The 18,152-nt window shown below is 44.5% G+C and overlaps 1 protein-coding gene across 32 annotated transcripts in view; it reads right to left on the bottom strand.

Annotated features, from left to right (window-relative positions):
• TCF7L2 (transcription factor 7 like 2) overlaps positions 1–18,152 on the bottom strand; it is a 197,872-nt gene that overhangs the window by 166,849 nt on the left and 12,871 nt on the right. For 19 of the 32 annotated variants that reach the window (XM_068548586.1, XM_068548579.1, XM_068548565.1 and 16 more), the window contains exon 4: positions 17,567–17,635. The exons of the other annotated variants lie outside the window; for them this stretch is intronic. In XM_068548586.1, the coding sequence (XP_068404687.1) occupies positions 17,567–17,635 (69 nt within the window). The remainder of the gene's footprint in view (positions 1–17,566; positions 17,636–18,152) is intronic. 32 annotated transcript variants of the gene reach the window in all.

Here is an 18,152-nt window from a genome sequence, read left to right as displayed (position 1 = left end):
CAGAACCAGCCCAAGACATTTTCGTTTTGCTTTCTGCTAGTCATCCATCTCCGGCTCCAGAAACTGCAACAGCTTGACGGGAGCCTCAGCACCAAGTGAGAGGAAGCTGCTGACACTCTTAATATTTCTTTAAAAAAAAAAGGTGGGGGGGGGAGGTTCTGCAGAATTACCCAGAAAATATTCCCCACTACGTTTTTATCCTCTCATCTTTGAAGATCACACTGTCCCCTTTATCTTTGCTCCTGGGAGCCTTTGATTTGAATATAGGAATCCCAAGGCTTTCAAGTGGCGGCTGCCCGTGGCACTAATAGAGTTAACAAACACACACACACACACACAAACTGCAGGCTTCTTCCCAAACTAAACTCTGCTCACAAACAGGCAGCCCTCCCAACTTGCACCAGGATTTTTTGGAAAGGGATTCATTCCTCTATCCCAAGTGAAGATGGGCATTCACCTTGACTGGACCTCACCCACAGTCTCACCCCAGGAGGCTCCACCACAGCGCCTTTCCTTCTGAAAAGAGCAAGGCTGCCAGCCTCTTGCTCCTAAACAATGATGTTTCATAGAACACTCTGTTTACTGAACATAAGGGGATCAAGAACTGAAATCCAATTTAAGGAATTATGGTGCCTTCGGACTGTTTTTCTTCAACGATGAAAAAAGACAGGCATGTTGTTTCTGGAATTAAGCCAGAAGAAACTGATCCTTGTAGTAATACAAGAAAAAAGAAAGAAATCAATGAATGTATGTGTTTATGTATGTGGTTGGAGGGAGGGGAATAACTAAAATATAAGTTAAAACCTGAGGAGCAAATGAATTTGACTCCTGCTATGGAAGGATCCTGAAGTTGCTTTCAAAGTCCTATTTTAATACCTATCTGACAAGGAGAATACAGTTCATCTCTCAATACTTCTCAGAAGCAGAAGCAATTTAACCAGAAAAGATGGCATGAAAATCAAGCACAACGTCTGTCCACTCGCTTTCATTAGTAGCAAAACAAACCGCGCACCCGAGCCAAGAGTCAGAACCGGAAAGGACGACAAATATCATTCCCCTTTGAATAAAAGTAACCACTGCCGCTCCGTACTCAGCACTGGTCATTGTATGTATGTTTTCCTGTTTAATCCTCTGGGATCAGTTCTGTCCCCATTTTGCAGATAAAAGTGCTGTGGCAGGGAGGTTCCAGAACCGGCCATGGCCCCACATGCAGTAAGTGGGTGCGACTTGAGACCCCAGGTGTGTCCAACTTCAGTGCCAGAGCCCTCATCCATCACCCCAGAATGCCTCCTTTTTACAGCAAAAACGCTGAACTCCAGAGAGTGCAGCACTTTCACAGCTTCCCACCTCTGTGCACATCCTATGGAGGCATTTCACAGACGAGCAAACTGAGACCCAGAGAATAAAGCTCTCCACAACCAGATAACTCAGAGGCAGACCTAACCGTCTTCTGAGCTCCTGGACCCCTAATTCTAATTATGAAGCTTTATCCTCTCCCTTAATTAAGTTCTTCCCCACTGTCATTCCCAAAGACAAAGTCCTCCCCAGAGGAAAATGCCTCCTCTCACCAAGGGCTGCCTGGGGAAGGAGTTTTGTGATTGGCGTTAATTTGGGGGGAGGGGGGGGGATAGAAAGGAGGCAAAACTATTAGATGAAGTAAATTAAGACATTTCTGAGAGGTATGGCATAAATCATCACTTAGAGGGACTGACCAATTGAAAAGGTACAGCTCTGCTCTGGATGAAAGCTACGCCATCAGCCAGGATGCTACAAATGACAGCGGAAGAAGGCAGGAAAATGGAGCCACCTTCTGCAGCCCAAGGCCACTGACCAGCTACAAAGGTCTGGCCAATGCCAACAAAAATACCATACCTTTCTGATGAACAAAGACTGCTAAATACAAGTCCTTTTTGTTTTTCCAAGGGAGGTGGGAGGGTGGGAGAGCATCAACACACTCTTCTATTGTTTTACGCGTCCCAAAGCCAAAAAGAGGGGCGTGAGGATTAAAAAAAAAAAAAAAAAAAAAAAAGTCCATTGACTGTTTTCTGATTTCTCATATTTCACTCTTTTCCTTTTGGCCTCTGAAAAAGCTAAAGAAAGAGAGCCATAAAAACGGACAAACCTACTGGACTGAATGTCAATATTATGACATAGTATGAGCGTGTTTCATGTTTGGTAATTGCAATCATTGTTGCTTTTGTTGTGGTCATCCATGTACAATGCTTGGTGTCAGTCTATCTCTTGTTAAAAAAAAAAAAAACCGGACAAACCTCCCAGCCCTGTGTGTGAATTCGGCCTTCTGCAAATGAGGGAGGTTTGAACTGGACCTTCTGGAACCAGGAGGTGTTCAAGAAACAGTGACTGCTGTCAAGTCGATTGGGAGAATAGATGTCATTTCTTAACCTCCACTGAGAATAAATCATTCCGGACAAGCTCCTTACTGCATCGCTGTTATCCAAGCGGAAGTGTGAACAGGCCCGAGGAGAGAGCCATCCACTCACTGATTTCTTGCCCAGGAGAACCTCCCAGGAAAGTTCCAGCGAGGGGACCTGTGCTGTGGGCACGGACTCAACTGCAGACATGCTGCCCCTCCCGCCATGGGTCCTGGCACCCAGGGCCCCCGAGCGGTGAGCTTCTAATCACAGGTTCTGAAGGCCTCTTGTCCCCAGAAACCCACTAGGGCCGCTTGTCTTTGAGACGAAGTGGAGGAGGACGGGGGCTATTACACGCTTATTACAGATTCAGACAAACAATAACCTGACCACAGCGGCCCCAGGAAACTCCCTCGTAAAGAAAGAAATAAGTGTTATTAGGTTCGCAAGCCAGGAGCCAGCCCTCTGCCTTTCAAGAACCAAAAGGGATGCCTTTTAAAATCTACTTTTTTTAATGAAGTTCGAAGCAATAGAAATTCGACCAAAGAAGAGAGGAGACGCTACAGCCAGAAGGCCACAAATCCCTGTCTTGCTGTCGCTAACTTCATGTCCATCAGAAGCTGAATAATTCTAAGTCCAGTCTCCCGATCAGTTTTTTGTCTGCCCTCCCCAGGGAGATAAATCATGTCACAACCCAGACTCTTCAAAAGGTATTCTGGCCTCCTGATTCGGCCCACTCGCTTACAGGAGAAATAACTCAGAAACAGATTCTTTTGGCGGGGCGGGGGGGAGAAAAAGCACAAAAAGGTGTGCAACACAATCCGTCACCCACTTGTCCACTTGGCAAGAGTGTAACAACAGTGTTGTCAGGGTGACCAACTGTCCCCATCTGCCTGGGGCCGATGGGTTTCCTGGGACGCCCGATTGGTAACAGTAACGCCACCATTAAACCTTTCTCATGGACCAGGCACCGGGCTAAACCCTCTCACAGGATCTCACAAAGACCCACACGGGAGGCAAGTCCTCTTATGAAACCCATTTTCCACAGATGAGAAAACGGAGGCACAGAGCCATTAAGCCATTTGCCCAATTTAAAGTTTTCAGCTTTACGTAAAAACAAAACCAAAAAAAAAAAAAAAAGTGGTGGAAATCAAATACTGGGATAAAGAAAAGTTCATACTTTATGGGAAATTTTGACCTGGAAACTCGTTAATGAGGAAAAAAAAAATATTTCCTGCCAAAGGAGATGAGAGGAAAGCAAGGGAATCAGGGGAAATACAGAGAAGAGGAAGATCAATCACAAGTTGGTCTAGATGTTTCCAAAATAGTCCTTAGAGACATTACATAACTAACACAGAAAGAGAGAGAAGAAACCCCAGGTGGGGAGCGTGTGAAAGCAGAGGATCCAGGACGGGGACAACGGCTCTGCGGCCACTTGCCAGGGAACCCGGGCCCCGGCGAGATCTCCAATCTCAATGTTCCTTGGGAAGGCCAGCCTGGGGCTCCCTCTCCTCAGACTCCCACGGGCCAGGAGCCCTGGTCCCTTTGGTTCCCAAGCAGCCAAGTTCACGAGCTGCGATGGCAACTGGAAACCACAAACCATGAACGGAACCAGAAGTCGGCCGAAAGATAAAGATCCACTCTCATAGAAAAAGCAACGATAGCAGAACCACGGAGGTCGAAATCAAAACCGTATCTGCTTTGCATGGGGCATGTGGTTTTGTGTGTGTATTTTCTACACGTCAGTTCATCCGCTCCCGACGTGTGCAAGTCACTGTCGGGCTCCTTTAACTGCTTTGCAAAACCAGGGGCCTGGAGAGAAGCATTCTGGCCCAGAATTCCAATAAGGCCAGAGGAAAAAAACACCAAACAACTCTCAACTTTATTATTATTATTAAAAAAAAAAAGAAAAACACAGTTGTGGAGGCAGGGGCATCCAACCCGGTCTACAACAACAACGATCTTGGTGCTCTCCCTACACGCTCCTAAAATGACAAAATCATGTGGCAGGAGGAATGTGCTTGTGGGGAAACGATAAGTACATTCAGACTTATTTTCTGATGAAGATAAACTGGCAAATGTAACCCAACTGAAAAGCCACCAGAGCAAAACATAGTTTTTTTTTTTTTTTTTTTTTTGGTTGCCCTTTTTTTTTGAGGCAGGGGTTCCCCTCTTCCAAGGAAAGAGGGTCTACCACGTGACTGAAGCTTTTTCCTCCAGAATTCAGGCCCTGAGTGCCAATTCTTCAGACAGAAATGGCTTCACACATCAGGTCTCCTGTGACATTTGTCAACTGCTTTCACTCACCATTGTGAAAATGTGACAAGTGACAAGTTTTTTAAGACAACACAAAACAAAATCGGGTGCACAAAGCACGGTCATGGCTTGGGAAACACCTCCTTTTGAGCTTGGGGACATTTTTGAACCTTCTTTTAAGTTCTCTTTCACAAAAAAATGCCTGCCTACGTTGGGTCAGTGAGGTTTTTTTTTTTTAAATTAACAGGAAAATTCTTGGCTTCTTCAGCCCTAACTAAGCAACTGAAGACCAGGAGGAGGGAAGAAGAGAGGCTTGCTTTTGATTTTAAGGATAAGAATCAAATTCAGAACTTTGTGATCCCTGAAACATCTTCTGAATTGTCTTATAGATTCCATACATCAATTAATCCCTTATCTAGAACTTGATACCATAAGGAAGCTAATTTTTTTTTAGTTCTACAGAAAATAATTTATTTTAAGCTAAAGAGTTGATATTATCTCACTATTTCATTTTTGTATCATATTTTAAGTATTCCTAGGTCTTCTACTATGTATTTATATCTGAGGATCTAATCAAAAGGACAAAAATGCCTCTTTGCACACATGACTGCCAGATTTCAGCCCTGTTCCAAGACCAGAAAGGGACAAGTTAATCAAGAAAGCACCCCTCCTGAACCCTGAAAAGACTTACCCCTACCACGAATAGGCCATTCTACCCAGAAAGTAGATGCTTTCTTTTCCTTAAGAGTCTGTTTTCCAAAAACTCCCTTACTCATTGCCTGCCCAGCGCACACTGTCTATACGCCACCCCCAGGAGTATAAATCTTGAAAGCACTTTCGAGCCAAACCAGACAGAGCCCCAGTAAACCTCATGGAACGCGAGGGATGCTCCCTCTTTCAGTGCAAAGTTCTTCCTTCAGATTCGGAAGCGCATCTCAATGTTTCTTCCAAATTCATTGAGTTGCACTACTTGTTCTGAAATGACTGGGAGGTCTACCAACGGGCAGGTCAACTTGAGGGCTTCAATGTGCTGGTGGTTTTTGGTGGAGATGGCAGTTTAAATTATCTCAAAGTGTTCTGCCTAAACTCTACTGCTAAACTAGTCTAGAATATTCAGATTCTCAGAATTCAGTATTGAGCCATAATTGTAAAATCTTAACTTTTTATTATCATCCCTGGATTCGTTCTTCAACTGAGTTGGAGAAAGTCAGAAAGTAAAATTCTAATAAATTTGCCTCTGGGAGAAAAGATTTGCCTGGAATGAACACTCAATGTATACCACGACCCCATACAATGAACTTTACCCCAATTAGAGAAAAAAAGCTCCTAGGACTTTAACCTTCATTTACACCAGCACTCCCAATGGTTAGATTTATGGGCTGGGGGCAAGAGTGTACAACCATGAATTTCTTGGCGGTCCACTGCCAAGCTCCTTACGCACTCCAGTCTTTCAAATGCTCCTTTGAACAAGCCCAGAGTCCAAGTCCAGTCCACTCCACAAAAGAAAAGAAACAAGAAAACCCCGAAACCAAAAGAGAAAAACCAAACAATAACAACTCAATGGCAGGCTTTACCAGCTCCTCCCAAAACAAAAGGAAACTAGAGTCTTCTAAGAACATCCTGGACCAAACCAACACTATAGAAATGGGGGGCGGGGGGAGTAAAACCAGAAATTTTTAGATGAAAATCATAAAATTCCCAGGAATGCAAACTACTGGATGAATCTAGAATCAAGGTCCATATAGATCCTAATGAGTTTGAGTTGTGGAAACACCAGTATATAGCTCCAAAAGTTACTTCTCTAAAGTTCAATGTTGCCATTCACCTCATCAGTATATACTGAGCACCTACTATTGAATTCATACAAAGCTGGGTCACCCCTCAACAGCTATTAAAGAAAAATAGAAAACTTTAAATAGATAAGACCTTCCAAACTCTCTTCCAAATATGCATAATATATGTATTTCAGAATAATAATGCCCTCTTAACTGCTTTCCAGTAGAGAATCAAATGCCCCAAGATTATCAATTTAAACTTAGCTGTCCCTTTTCCCTCTCTCTCTCTCCCTCTCTCTTAAATCATCATTAAGGAAATAGAGCATTTTCTAGGCTTCCTACTACAAGGCTTGGAAAAACCCAGAAGGATATTGGGGAGCTGGAAACACAGAAGAGGAACCTCAAGTTTCCTATATATTCTGGACTGTCAGCAGCATTTAGGAAAAACACCTCCTCTCATTTCTGCTTCATATGTTTTCCTTATTGGTTCATTTACACAGCGCTGCTCTCCTGACGGCGGTCAGTACATCGTTTTGTCATTTCTGCCTTTCCCCGCCATTAGTGCAGGCTGCTGAGACGACACCCCAGATGCCTCCCCAAGTGGCTAGCAGCATCAACGCATCCCTTCCCTCCAAGTGGTCCCCCCGTTGACTAATGTTCACCAACACTCATACATCATTCCCAAATTGGTCCAAATGAATTAAACACAGCTCTGCTTAACATTACGAGATCTAAATGGATTTTCTCTCTACAGGTCTGCCCCATAATTGGGTTTATCCATCTTGTTGAAGTACAGTTTACACTTGCTAACATCACGCCAATTCAAGCTACATTTTCTGCTCCGGTGGCAGGAGCAAGGCAGATTTGTCATCGGATCATAACAGGTAATTCAAACAACAATTAGTTTGATGACGGCCCGTATGTCAATGTCTGCTCCCAGCAGCTGGGCTCATACTCTCTGCTCTGTGTTCCTCAAGATGAATTGTCGTCACAATTCTTCAATTTCAATCATCAACAATGCTTACTGAATCAACTTAAAAACTATTGGCACAAGACTATCTTCCCTATCGGGCAGCCTCGCCAAAGCTCTGGTGAAAAGAATCCTCTAGTCCCCCACCACCACCCCAGGATGGGCTACTACCACACACACATCCATTTTCAAGCCTTGGACAACTTCTGATTGTCAACCAACGTTTTTTATTCTAGTGCTTCACCTCAACCTCAAAATTCAAGGAGGCACAAGGCTTGGGAATAGAAAGGAATGAGTTTGCTTGTGAAGGCTCATCCATCTACAAGTAGGAAAGTGCTTAATTTTTTTTTTTGGGGGGGGGGGGGTAAGTTCCCCTGCAGGAATTAATGACAATTGTCAAAGTCTGAGAAAATGTTATAATCCAATGGGTAACACTACTTGTCATTTAAAGGAAAAAAAAAGCTAATATTTCTTTTAAAAACCAACTAACCTCCAAGCATCTTGAAAATTAGAAGATAATCACATAAATATAAACCAGTCCAACTATGGTTATGCATTGTTTGGGCAGTGCCATAGTCATTAAGACAGGATACAAATTCATGCACTGAAGGAGAGCTGAAATTAAAATATGAGATACCTGGGAAAGAATATTAAGTTTATATGGGGATTGAAGGCCTATCTCAAATTATTTGGTTGAGTACCAGAAAAATATACTTATTGGCCTCTCATGTTATGAAAGAGGTTATTATGAAAAAAATGCAAACTTATGTCCTCTGTTCCCTTTCTGCTCACAGTATACAGTATTTAAACACATTCACACCCCTGCTGTATACCTACTATGTCCCAGGCATTCCTGCACAGTGCTCTAGGGATACAAAGATGAGTAAGACACACCTCAGAAGAGCTTACATTCTAGTCAAATGTTACAAGGACTAGGCAGGATTTTCAAGTGACATAAGAGAAATGCAAACAGCAACCAACAGGAGTCATAAATCTTTGCTACTCAGCAAAGATAGTCCATGTTATCAAATTTATCATGTGTGATGTTCTTGACAGGAAATGAAAAATATACAATGCATGTCGGAATAAGGCTGATCTGAAATCTACAAATGAGTACTTTACATAGTTCTCAGTGGTTAAAAACAGCTGCTTGTATTTATCAAGCAGTGTGCCACTGCCCTACCCACCTCATGACAGACCTGATCTCATTTCATCTCCCAACAACCTTCTGGAAACTAGCATCATCCCCCATTTTACAAATTAGGTAACTAATTTACCTAATTAGCAGGTAGACACTGGCAGAAACTGGACCTGAACCCGGGTTATCTAACTCCAGAAGCATATGTGCTGAACCGCCCACCTCCTCTTGTACCTATCGCTTTAAAATGCAAAGGTAATGCTCCTAGGGCCTCAGTGGCAGGGTGCCCACTTGAAGCTGAAAAACTAAGCCCGTGGTTCTCAACCAGGGGCAGCCTGGGCCCCCGGGGGGCATTAGGCAAGTTCTAGAGACGTTTTTGGCTGTCACATTTTTGTTGGGTGCTAGTAGCATGGAGAGGGGAGAGGGGAGAGGCCAGGGCTGGAGCTAAGCAAACATCCTGCCATGCACAGGACAGTCTCCTGTGCAACAAAGAATCATCAGCCCAAAATGTCAATAGTGCTGAGGTGGAGAAGCCTGCACTAAGCCATCTTATCTCATCCAGCCCGCAAAGACATGCAAATTTCCAGTCCAGGCCTCAATCTTTATAGAAGCTGGTGGAACCAAGTGTCTTTCCAGCTGGTACCTCAAAAAAACTAGGGTTTTGTGAAGATGCTTCAAAGAGTCCACAAATATTTGATTCTAATGTTTCTTTTTATAACATGCCATAGATAAAGAAATATATAGTACCTGTGCCTACTCTGGTATTTTTTAAATCTCAATGTATTACTCATTAAAATATTAAACAAACTGCCAACCACCCAGGGGTTTTGGTGGAACCCTTAGGAAGAATGGTCAACTGCCGCTTCTGTTTCATTGAAGAGTATGCTGCAATTCCAAGGTAAACTGTTTAAAAAAAAATTGTAACCACTTATCTGTTTGACCAGGATGTGATACCATGCAACCAAACCCAACTCCAGAAACAAATTAAGTGCTAAGCTTGATAAGCCTGCAAACGTCAGCCATAACCCACTTAGAAATGTCTGTGCTTATTAGCTAAAAGGCCCCATGATTCTCAGGGACTTTATTAAAAAAAACAAATACCATTATAAAGTGCAACTTATAAAATGAAGTTACTGGGAATTCCCTGGCCGTCCAGTGGTTAGGACTCAGTGCTTTCACTGCCAGAGCCCAGGTTCGATCCCTGGTCGGGGAACTAAGATCCCACAAACTGCTTGGGAGTTTGGGACTGACATGTACACACTGCTACATTTAAAACAGATAACCAATAAGGACCTACTGTATAACACAGGGAACGCTGCTCAATATTCTGTAGTAACTTAAATGGGAAAAGAATTTGAAAAAGAATAGATACATGTATATGTATAACTGAATCACTTTGCTGTACACCTGAAACTAACATAACATTGTTAATCAACTATGCTCCAATATAAAATTAAAATTTTAATAAATAGCTGCAAAAAAAAAAAAATAGCTGCAAAAAATAAATAAATAAATAAATAAAATAAAATGAAGTTACTAAGAAAATACAACCAGCTGACTGCCACAGACCAGACCTCTACACCTACTGGCTGTGGTCCATATGGGGGACACAGATGGCTGATAGAACAGTTGTTTCCATTCTTTCCGGTTGTTCTAGCCAAAGACAACCAAAACTTCTCTGCATCCTCACCAGCCCTCTTACAGGCCATGCAGGCTGGGCCCCAAGTGCCTTAATATGGTGGAGAATGAAAAGATACAAATATCTCAACTTATACAAATACAATGATACAATTAGGATAGACAGAAGTTAAAAACCAGTAAGTAAAAATGAGATTGTTTTATTTTAACTGGCCAATGTAATGCAACTGCTATTGGTTTGGACAAGAGGATAACTTCTCCTTGAAAGATGGACATTAAGGGCTTCCCTGGTGGCACAGTGGTTGAGAATCTGCCTGCGAATGCAGGGGACACAGGTTCGAGCCCTGGTCTGGGAAGATCCCACATGCCGCGGAGCAACTCGGCCCGTGAGCCACAACTACTGAGCCTGCGCGTCTGGAGCCTGTGCTCCGCAACAAGAGAGGCCGTGACAGCGAGAGGCCCGCGCACCGCGATGAAGAGTGGCCCCCGCTCGCCGCAACTAGAGAAAGCCCTCGCACAGAAACAAAGACCCAACACAGCCAAAAATAAATTAATTAATTAATTAATTTTTTTAAAAAAGATGGACGTTAAGCCAAACAAATTGGACTCCTGGCTTCTTGTCTCAGCACTGTTTCCACCAAGTGGTGGGACCTCAGACAAACCAATTCGCCTCTTTGCGCCTCAGTTTCCTTGCCTTTCAAAACGGACTCTACCTTTGCTCCACTCCAAGAGCGTTCTGGGGCCCAGGAACACCAGCATCCCTTGGGAGTGCGTCAGAAACGCGGAGTCTCAGGCCCCAGCCTGGAACTACTGATCCCACATCTGCATTTTCACAGCACGGGGAAGTCTGAACAGCACTTAGACTGCCAGGCCCCTCAGCCTCAGGCTCCCACAGCCCCCTGCATATGACAGCAGAGTCCCACCTTCTCACACTGGTACTAACTCAGGGGACAGTGGCCACCACTGAGATGACCTGTTAAAGAAATTCTCTCAAAAGAGAGACTCCTACCACCGAACAGACATCCTTTAGAACTCCGAATGCAACCAGTCTTCTCCCCCAGGGAAAGAGTCAAGCCAAAATAAGCCAACAAACAAAAGATCTTACAGCAGTTGTTCTCATGAAGCTACATGCATCAGAATCATCCAGAGTGGGACGGGGTTCAGATTCCAGCATCCCCCTAGGCCGGTGCATTGTCTTTAATGCTCCCCTGGGGATTGTAATGTGCAGCCAGAGTTGGGAAATACTGCCCTTGCCCACCGGCCACAGAAGCGGCATCAATATTACCTGAAAATTTGTTAAAGCTGCAAATGGCGGGACCTACCCAGAACCTGAAACTCTGCTGGGGCCACAATGTGCATCACAACAAACCCACCAGGCACTTTCTAGGTGATGCTTGCTCAAATCTGTGAAACATAGACCTAGTCCTGATGAATGAGAATCTCCAAGGGGTTAAAACCCAGGATTCTGTATTTTTGAGCGGCTCCCAGGTGGTTCTTTTGTACAGACCCCAGAGAGCTGGTTAGTCGCCATCGCTTTAGGAACCCCCAGACCCTGCTAAGCTTATATTCTGAGCAGACAGTAGTCAGCATGAGGCTGTGTAGTACAGGCTCTCTCCAGCCCAGTTTTGAATCCTAATTCCTTGACCATGTGCAAAATATCTTGCGTATTTGAGTCTCCATTTCCTGATTCACAAAATGGGGATAATGGCGGTAAGAGTAGCTACACCATTTGGGTTTCCTTCTGCGTTGTTATGAAGAATCAGTAAAGAATTCACATACAGCACTTAACACCAGACCCAATGCGTTGGGAGAATTCAATGAGAAGCTGCTACTACTATCAGCTGTTGTTATTGCCTCTGACCCCTAAGACCAAGCACATCACTGCCCAAGCCACTCTTTCATAAACAAAGAAATCCCTCTTCTTGAGCCTTACAAAAGTATCTGGCTCTCCTCCCATAACCAGGGAGAAGGAAAGGCCTCAGAAGCTCATCAGAACCTAAGGGCAGTCTAGTTTCTCACTCAAAATGAGAAAAAGTTATCCCCCTCTCAAGTACTTCCAGCCCTTAATTTTTACTCAGCAAGCGAAAATGACTGAGCAGCCGATAAGTGATCAATTGACTGATTTCAGAAGCCTCTGGGGCAACAGTTCCAAAACTTCAGTAGGCAAAAATCAGAACCCTGATTAAAAATGCAAACTCCCGGACTGTATCCAAAACCTACTCAGTCAGACCAAGGCGGGTGGGGTGCTTATAAATCAGCATCCAAAACATCACCAAAACTGAAGCTCCCTCGATACGTTTTGCTCACTGATGAACTCCCCAGGGGCCTGGCACACACTAGACACACAATAAATATTTTTGAATGAATGAACAAGCATTCTGAGGTATGCACTTAAATTAGACAATTAGGCTAAAACGCACCACTATAGCAAGTGAGTGAACCTTTTGAATACGTTAACTGGCACCCAGAGGCTTTGTCAAACTACTCTAGCGAAATGACATCTGTGCCTGTCTGTCTCTCTCTCACATACATACATACACACACACACACACACACACACACACACACACACTGCATTCTCTGTGGAAAGTGGACATGAAATCTCACAGCCAGTCTGGTGATGGGACTAAAGAACTGTATGAAGAACTGGCTTCTGGGAGTTCTCCCCCTTAGCCCAGATCTGCTCCTCAATGGAGACAGCAAATCCTCACGAAACCTGAAAGGCCAGGGAACTTGTGGAGCAAGGGAGGGCCCAGAACACAAGAGACGACCATCCGAAACATGAACTAGGGAAAAGCCAGGCACCCTCAAACATCCTGCCCAAACCTGCTGGTACAATTCTCTGGACATTTTTATCACAAACACCAAGGATCTACCGGGGCAAAGAGATGGACCCTGAGCCATAGCACCTCAGGAATCTTAACAATGTTAAGACTCCAGACAAGACTCAGTGTCAAGTTCACATTCAATAATAAAGGACCAAGAGGGGACAGGACACTCTCCAAATTGTATCCTTCTCTCGCTGGCTCCACAAAGCACCCAGACCCTGGAGGAAGGTCCTCAGGCCGTACTGAATCATGGCGGATGAGTTCTAAGACCAAGCAGAATGGTATGGGCTGGGAGAACTCAGATGGAAGCTTGCAAGCCTGAAGATGAAAGGGAAAGCAACACCCACTACAAAATCTCCACCGCTCAGCTGTGTAAACAAATAAAATGGTCCATTTCTTCTGGATCCTCTCCTAGTTGTCTTTGTGCACGCACACACAGACACACACACACACAAACCACTTCACATCTGAAAAGAAAAACAACCAAGAAAGGTCTACACAGTTTGTTTTTGCTGCGTGTGGAGTTTTTTTTTCCTAAATCACATCTGACTTGGTGTTAAAACATCAACCTTTGGCCAAAATACTCTTAAAACAAAGGCTTAATTGGTTCTGAAGTAGCCCTTCTGAAAACCAAGGGAAACATCTTCTGTGGATCTTGACCTTGATTCCAACCCTGCTCTTGCGGTTGGAAGGAGTGTGGGAAGAGCTCTCTTCAGGGAGGTAGTGGGGATAGTGCTTAAACGTTTATCCACAATCACCTGCAGGGCACCCCTGGGAGGCATCTGCAAAGTGGGTCCACCTCTGCGCTCAGCCTGCAGGATCTCTTCCGGGTTAATGGAGACAGTGGGAGGAGTTCCCAGAAACAGGCTCCAGTGGGAGGAGCTCCCACTGGGGCCAGAAAGCAAAGCAGTGCGTGAAGGGGCGTGCACCGGAGCTTGGGCAAACTGGCCTCTGATCCCACCCAGATCTTTTTACTGCTCTGCCTCCTGTGTGTCACTCACACACCCAACAACCACTATGCTGGTGCATTTCAAAAGATATCATTTGAAATCCAGTGTTCAAGTCTCTCTCAAAAGGGCAATGCAAGCTAAACACACATATCACTCTCCCAGTCGACTCCTGAGTATGAACAACAGAATCCAACACATGTATTCCTCCAAAAGATGTGGGTGAGAATGTTACTAGGGCCTTATACTCATAGTAGCAGGAAACTGGAAGCAATCCAAATATCCAAAAGCACAGAAAGGACACCTGCATTGTGGCATAGTACATGGCAGTAAAAAGGAGCAAACTATGCTGCAGGCAATAACAGAGATGAAACACACGCATAATGCTGAGTAGGGCCCGACATGAGACAGTATATTCTACACAATCCCATTGCTAAGAAGCTAAAAAACAGGCAAAACTAATCCATGGTGATAGATGAAACTAATCCAGGGTGAGAATTTTTGTCAGCAGTCGGGGGAAGCTTTGAATACGTTGAGACCCCAGGAGAATTGGTAATACTCCTTTTCGGGGCCCAGCAAACTACAGCCTATGAGCCAAATTCAGCCACTATCTGTTTTTATGAATAAAGTTTTATTGGGACCCAGCTACACCTATACCTATTCCCTTAGGTATTATTTTTGGCTGCTTTCACACACAATGGCAGAATTGAGAGGCTGCCACAGAGATTGTTTGGCCTACAAAGCCTAAAATACTTATTATCTGGCCCTGTACAGAAAAAGCATTCCAACCCCATTCTATATATTGATTTGGGTGATGGTTTCATGGATGTTCACAAAAGTAGAAGTTCATCCATCTCTCCACTGAAGATCTGTGCACTGTGCTGTACTTATATCTCAATAAAACTCTCTACAAGTCAATAGAGTTAAATATCTATGTCTTTAAAAAAAAAGAAAAAGGCCTTTTAATTTTTATTCCAGTTATACTGTGTTAACCATTTAGGGAAAACATGGCTTTTGTGTTGCTCTTGTCTCTTCAAAACTGAGAGGAGTTAGGAGATTGTCAAAAGTGAGGAAGATCCCAACACATCAATTGATACTGCGTCCAAACCTTTTAGAAGAACATGACAGACACATCTAGAGAATCACTCACAAGCCATTCATATAAACGTTGCACTTGGCCAAGTCCTGAGATTACAGGAGGCATGGGAAGGGAAAGGAGGAGGAATCTCATGGCATGCATGGTGTCATTCTGCTCTAGGTTATTTCAGGATATAGCTTAGGAAAGCAACCAGCTCAGCTCGGATTGAAATACTGTACCTATTAAGGTTAAACCGTTTTAAATTTCCAGGGAAGAAAATTCTGCCCTGACAATCACGTTGCATCTAAGCCTTAAACTGGAGAATGGGGCAGAGGGCAAACATCCGCTCTACTCTGCACCAAAGCAGGGCCACCCTCTCCTCTCACCCTCACGTCGCTACTGAGCTGCCATGTGCCTTGGGAACAATTTTATTGTGTCTGAGGTTTCCTCTTTTTTTCCCCTTTGCTGCTTTCGTTTCGTTTTGTTTCGCCATTTATCCTTTGATGGTCAAACTAAAATTACAGCTAGGTACCATGTGGCTTGACCTCATCCTGGTCTAGCAGAGATTGGGGGAGAATGAATCCTCAAAGCATGGTGGTGCTGGGTCTCTAATAAAATATCTCTCTGTTTGCCCACATGGGCATCATGCCTTAACAAACAGAGGCAGAGGAGAACAATACTACCTGTTCATGGACGAGTAGTAATGCTTTCAGTCCTCCAGACAATGAGCTCTGTAACTTACTCCATCTCCCTCCTGAGACAGCGCTTCACACGGCCCGCACTGTGCCAGGTGGTTTGGAGAAAGACGAACTGCTCGGCCTAACAAGGGACACTTCAGCAACGAGTGTAAAGACACAAAACAGCTACTCTGGGCTCGGCTGGTCTCCCAGTGACATGGCCCCAGCCAGCCTTTCCACTCCAAGATAGGGATCGTGACGCTATTCAACCTTGACAATCCCCATCCCCCAGGCAACAGGATTTTCCAGCCCTCCACAAGATGTAGCAGGCCTCGGGACACTGTTCATCACCCATTCATCAAGAGTTAGGGTTTGGGCTTGTTCTCCAACCAAGCCCTGAGTCTGTACCCTTTTCTGGGAGCAACATTCACTGTGCTGTTGATCCAAAGGAAGAAGGGTCCCCCAGGGAGAGTGCCAGCAAGAACACCAGCCTTGGGGACTTCCCTGGCGGTCCAGTGGTTAAGACTCCATGATTCCAATGCGGGGGGCAGGGCACGGGTTCGATCCCTGGTTGAGGAACTAAGATCCCACATGCTGTGCAGCGCATCCAAAAAATAAAACAAAAACAAAAAAAACACACCAGCCTTGGAAATAATCTGGGGGTGGAGGAGCGTTATCAAGAGTCGTACTTTCCCCTAAAATACACACACGGACCAGCAGCACGACTGCAGAAGGAATCAAAATATTTTTAAAATAAGTCACTGTCACCTTGAAATGAGTACAAAATACTAGGGGCTCCACCGAATAACAACGTCTGCTGAGTCCCGCTTTTCACTGGTGTAATAATTCACAATGTACCTGAGGCAAAGGGCTACTGGAAAGTCTTCTCCAGACAGAGGCAGATTTGAAACAGCACAGCTACAAAGATGCGATATGGCTGTGGACCACATACACACACACAAGTTATCTGCAAGGGCTAACCACAAGAAAGGGAGCAAGGGAAGAATGGGAATGATATAACCAAGCGACACCAGCTTCCAAGGAGAGAAGACCCCAGAGCCAGACTTGAATGCCCCAACAGCGGGTTTCAAAACCTCTCCTTGAAGGGTTAACCCAGAAGCAGAGGACTCAAGAAGTTTCGGCACCATTAGTTACACCATGAGGTCCATCCATCCTGGCCAGGCCAGGCAGACAGACGAAAATCGTATTAGTCTGCTCTCCCTTCACTACTGCACTCTGTTGGCATCAGTTCAGCTCTGAGTCTATATTAGTCCGTGATTTGTTTAGCCTTTGGATTTAAGAGAATGGAAGTACTACGTGAGCAGGAAACAGGACACTCATCAGAAGCTGGGATCCGTCGCCTTTCCCTCCCAGCACTTCCAGTGTCATGTATCAACAAGTCCGAGAGAAATCAACATTTCAGAACAATCAGGTCAAAAGTGATATTCTTAGCACCACTTAACATGATTTTGATCCACCGGAAACAACTCTCTGGCTGTCACACGGCCCCCTCTCCCATCTCACCCCCCTTAATTCTTCCCATTCACATTCTGTCACCTCATGTGACTCCCAATTTAAGACCCCTCCTGAAGCAAAAAAACAGTAGCCAAGCTAGGGGGTCTGTGTGCCCATCATGCCTGATCAAGATGCTCTTAACAAAAAAACACAGGCTTCTCCTTCTTTCCCTATCTTTAAATCATTTTAGCAGCATTTCTTCTGCTCTTGTTTCTTCTTTGCTTCCCACCTCCCCCGAAGAATCAACCACCACCACACCGCCATCATCGTCACCATCATCATCACCTAGGTCAGGGGGAGGGGTGGAGAATAAGAGACACAAGAGACCTACACATTGACAAATCAAGCTTCGGGATCTCTTGCATGTCCTACCTGAATTGCAATCTGGTGTTCAATCGTTTTGTACGCAGAGTAATGTGTGCTCCCGGACTGAAAATGGAGCTGTAGAAAGAAACCAAATCAAAGCGTTCTGCTTATGTCACAAACTACAACAAAACATCTTAAGCAGTTTATGAATAGCAGACAAACCTTCCTAGATTGAACTGCAGCCTTGGCATTCAATCAAGACCTCTGTATTTTTATTTGTTGCTATAAATAAGATGCTCATAATAATCTAGTTTAAAAAAAAAAAAGCACCTATTCAATAAGCAAAAGGGGGGTGGATGGGGCCAGGAGCGAGGATCAATGACATGAAAAGGAAAGACGGACGCCCATTAAGACATAAAGGAAGCCAGTGTGCTGAGCAAGATGCTGCAGAAAAATTAACTGTGTGTTGCAAACATCATCAGAATTGCGACACGTAGGCAAGAGGGAAAGACTGGGGAGAGAAAGGATGTGAGAAGCCACAAGGCTGCAAAGGTACAAGCCCCCCAGAGTTCTCAGAACTAGGCTCTCACCCTCAAACACAATTCTATTTTGGGGAAAACAAATGTGGCAGGCAGAATTCAGGGGCCACTCG

This window comes from Eschrichtius robustus, chromosome 7, assembly GCF_028021215.1.
Source record: "Eschrichtius robustus isolate mEscRob2 chromosome 7, mEscRob2.pri, whole genome shotgun sequence".
Classification (NCBI taxonomy): domain Eukaryota; kingdom Metazoa; phylum Chordata; class Mammalia; order Artiodactyla; family Eschrichtiidae; genus Eschrichtius; species Eschrichtius robustus.
The sequence above is the reverse complement of the archived record's forward strand: the minus strand, read 5'-3'. Positions and strand labels throughout refer to the sequence as shown.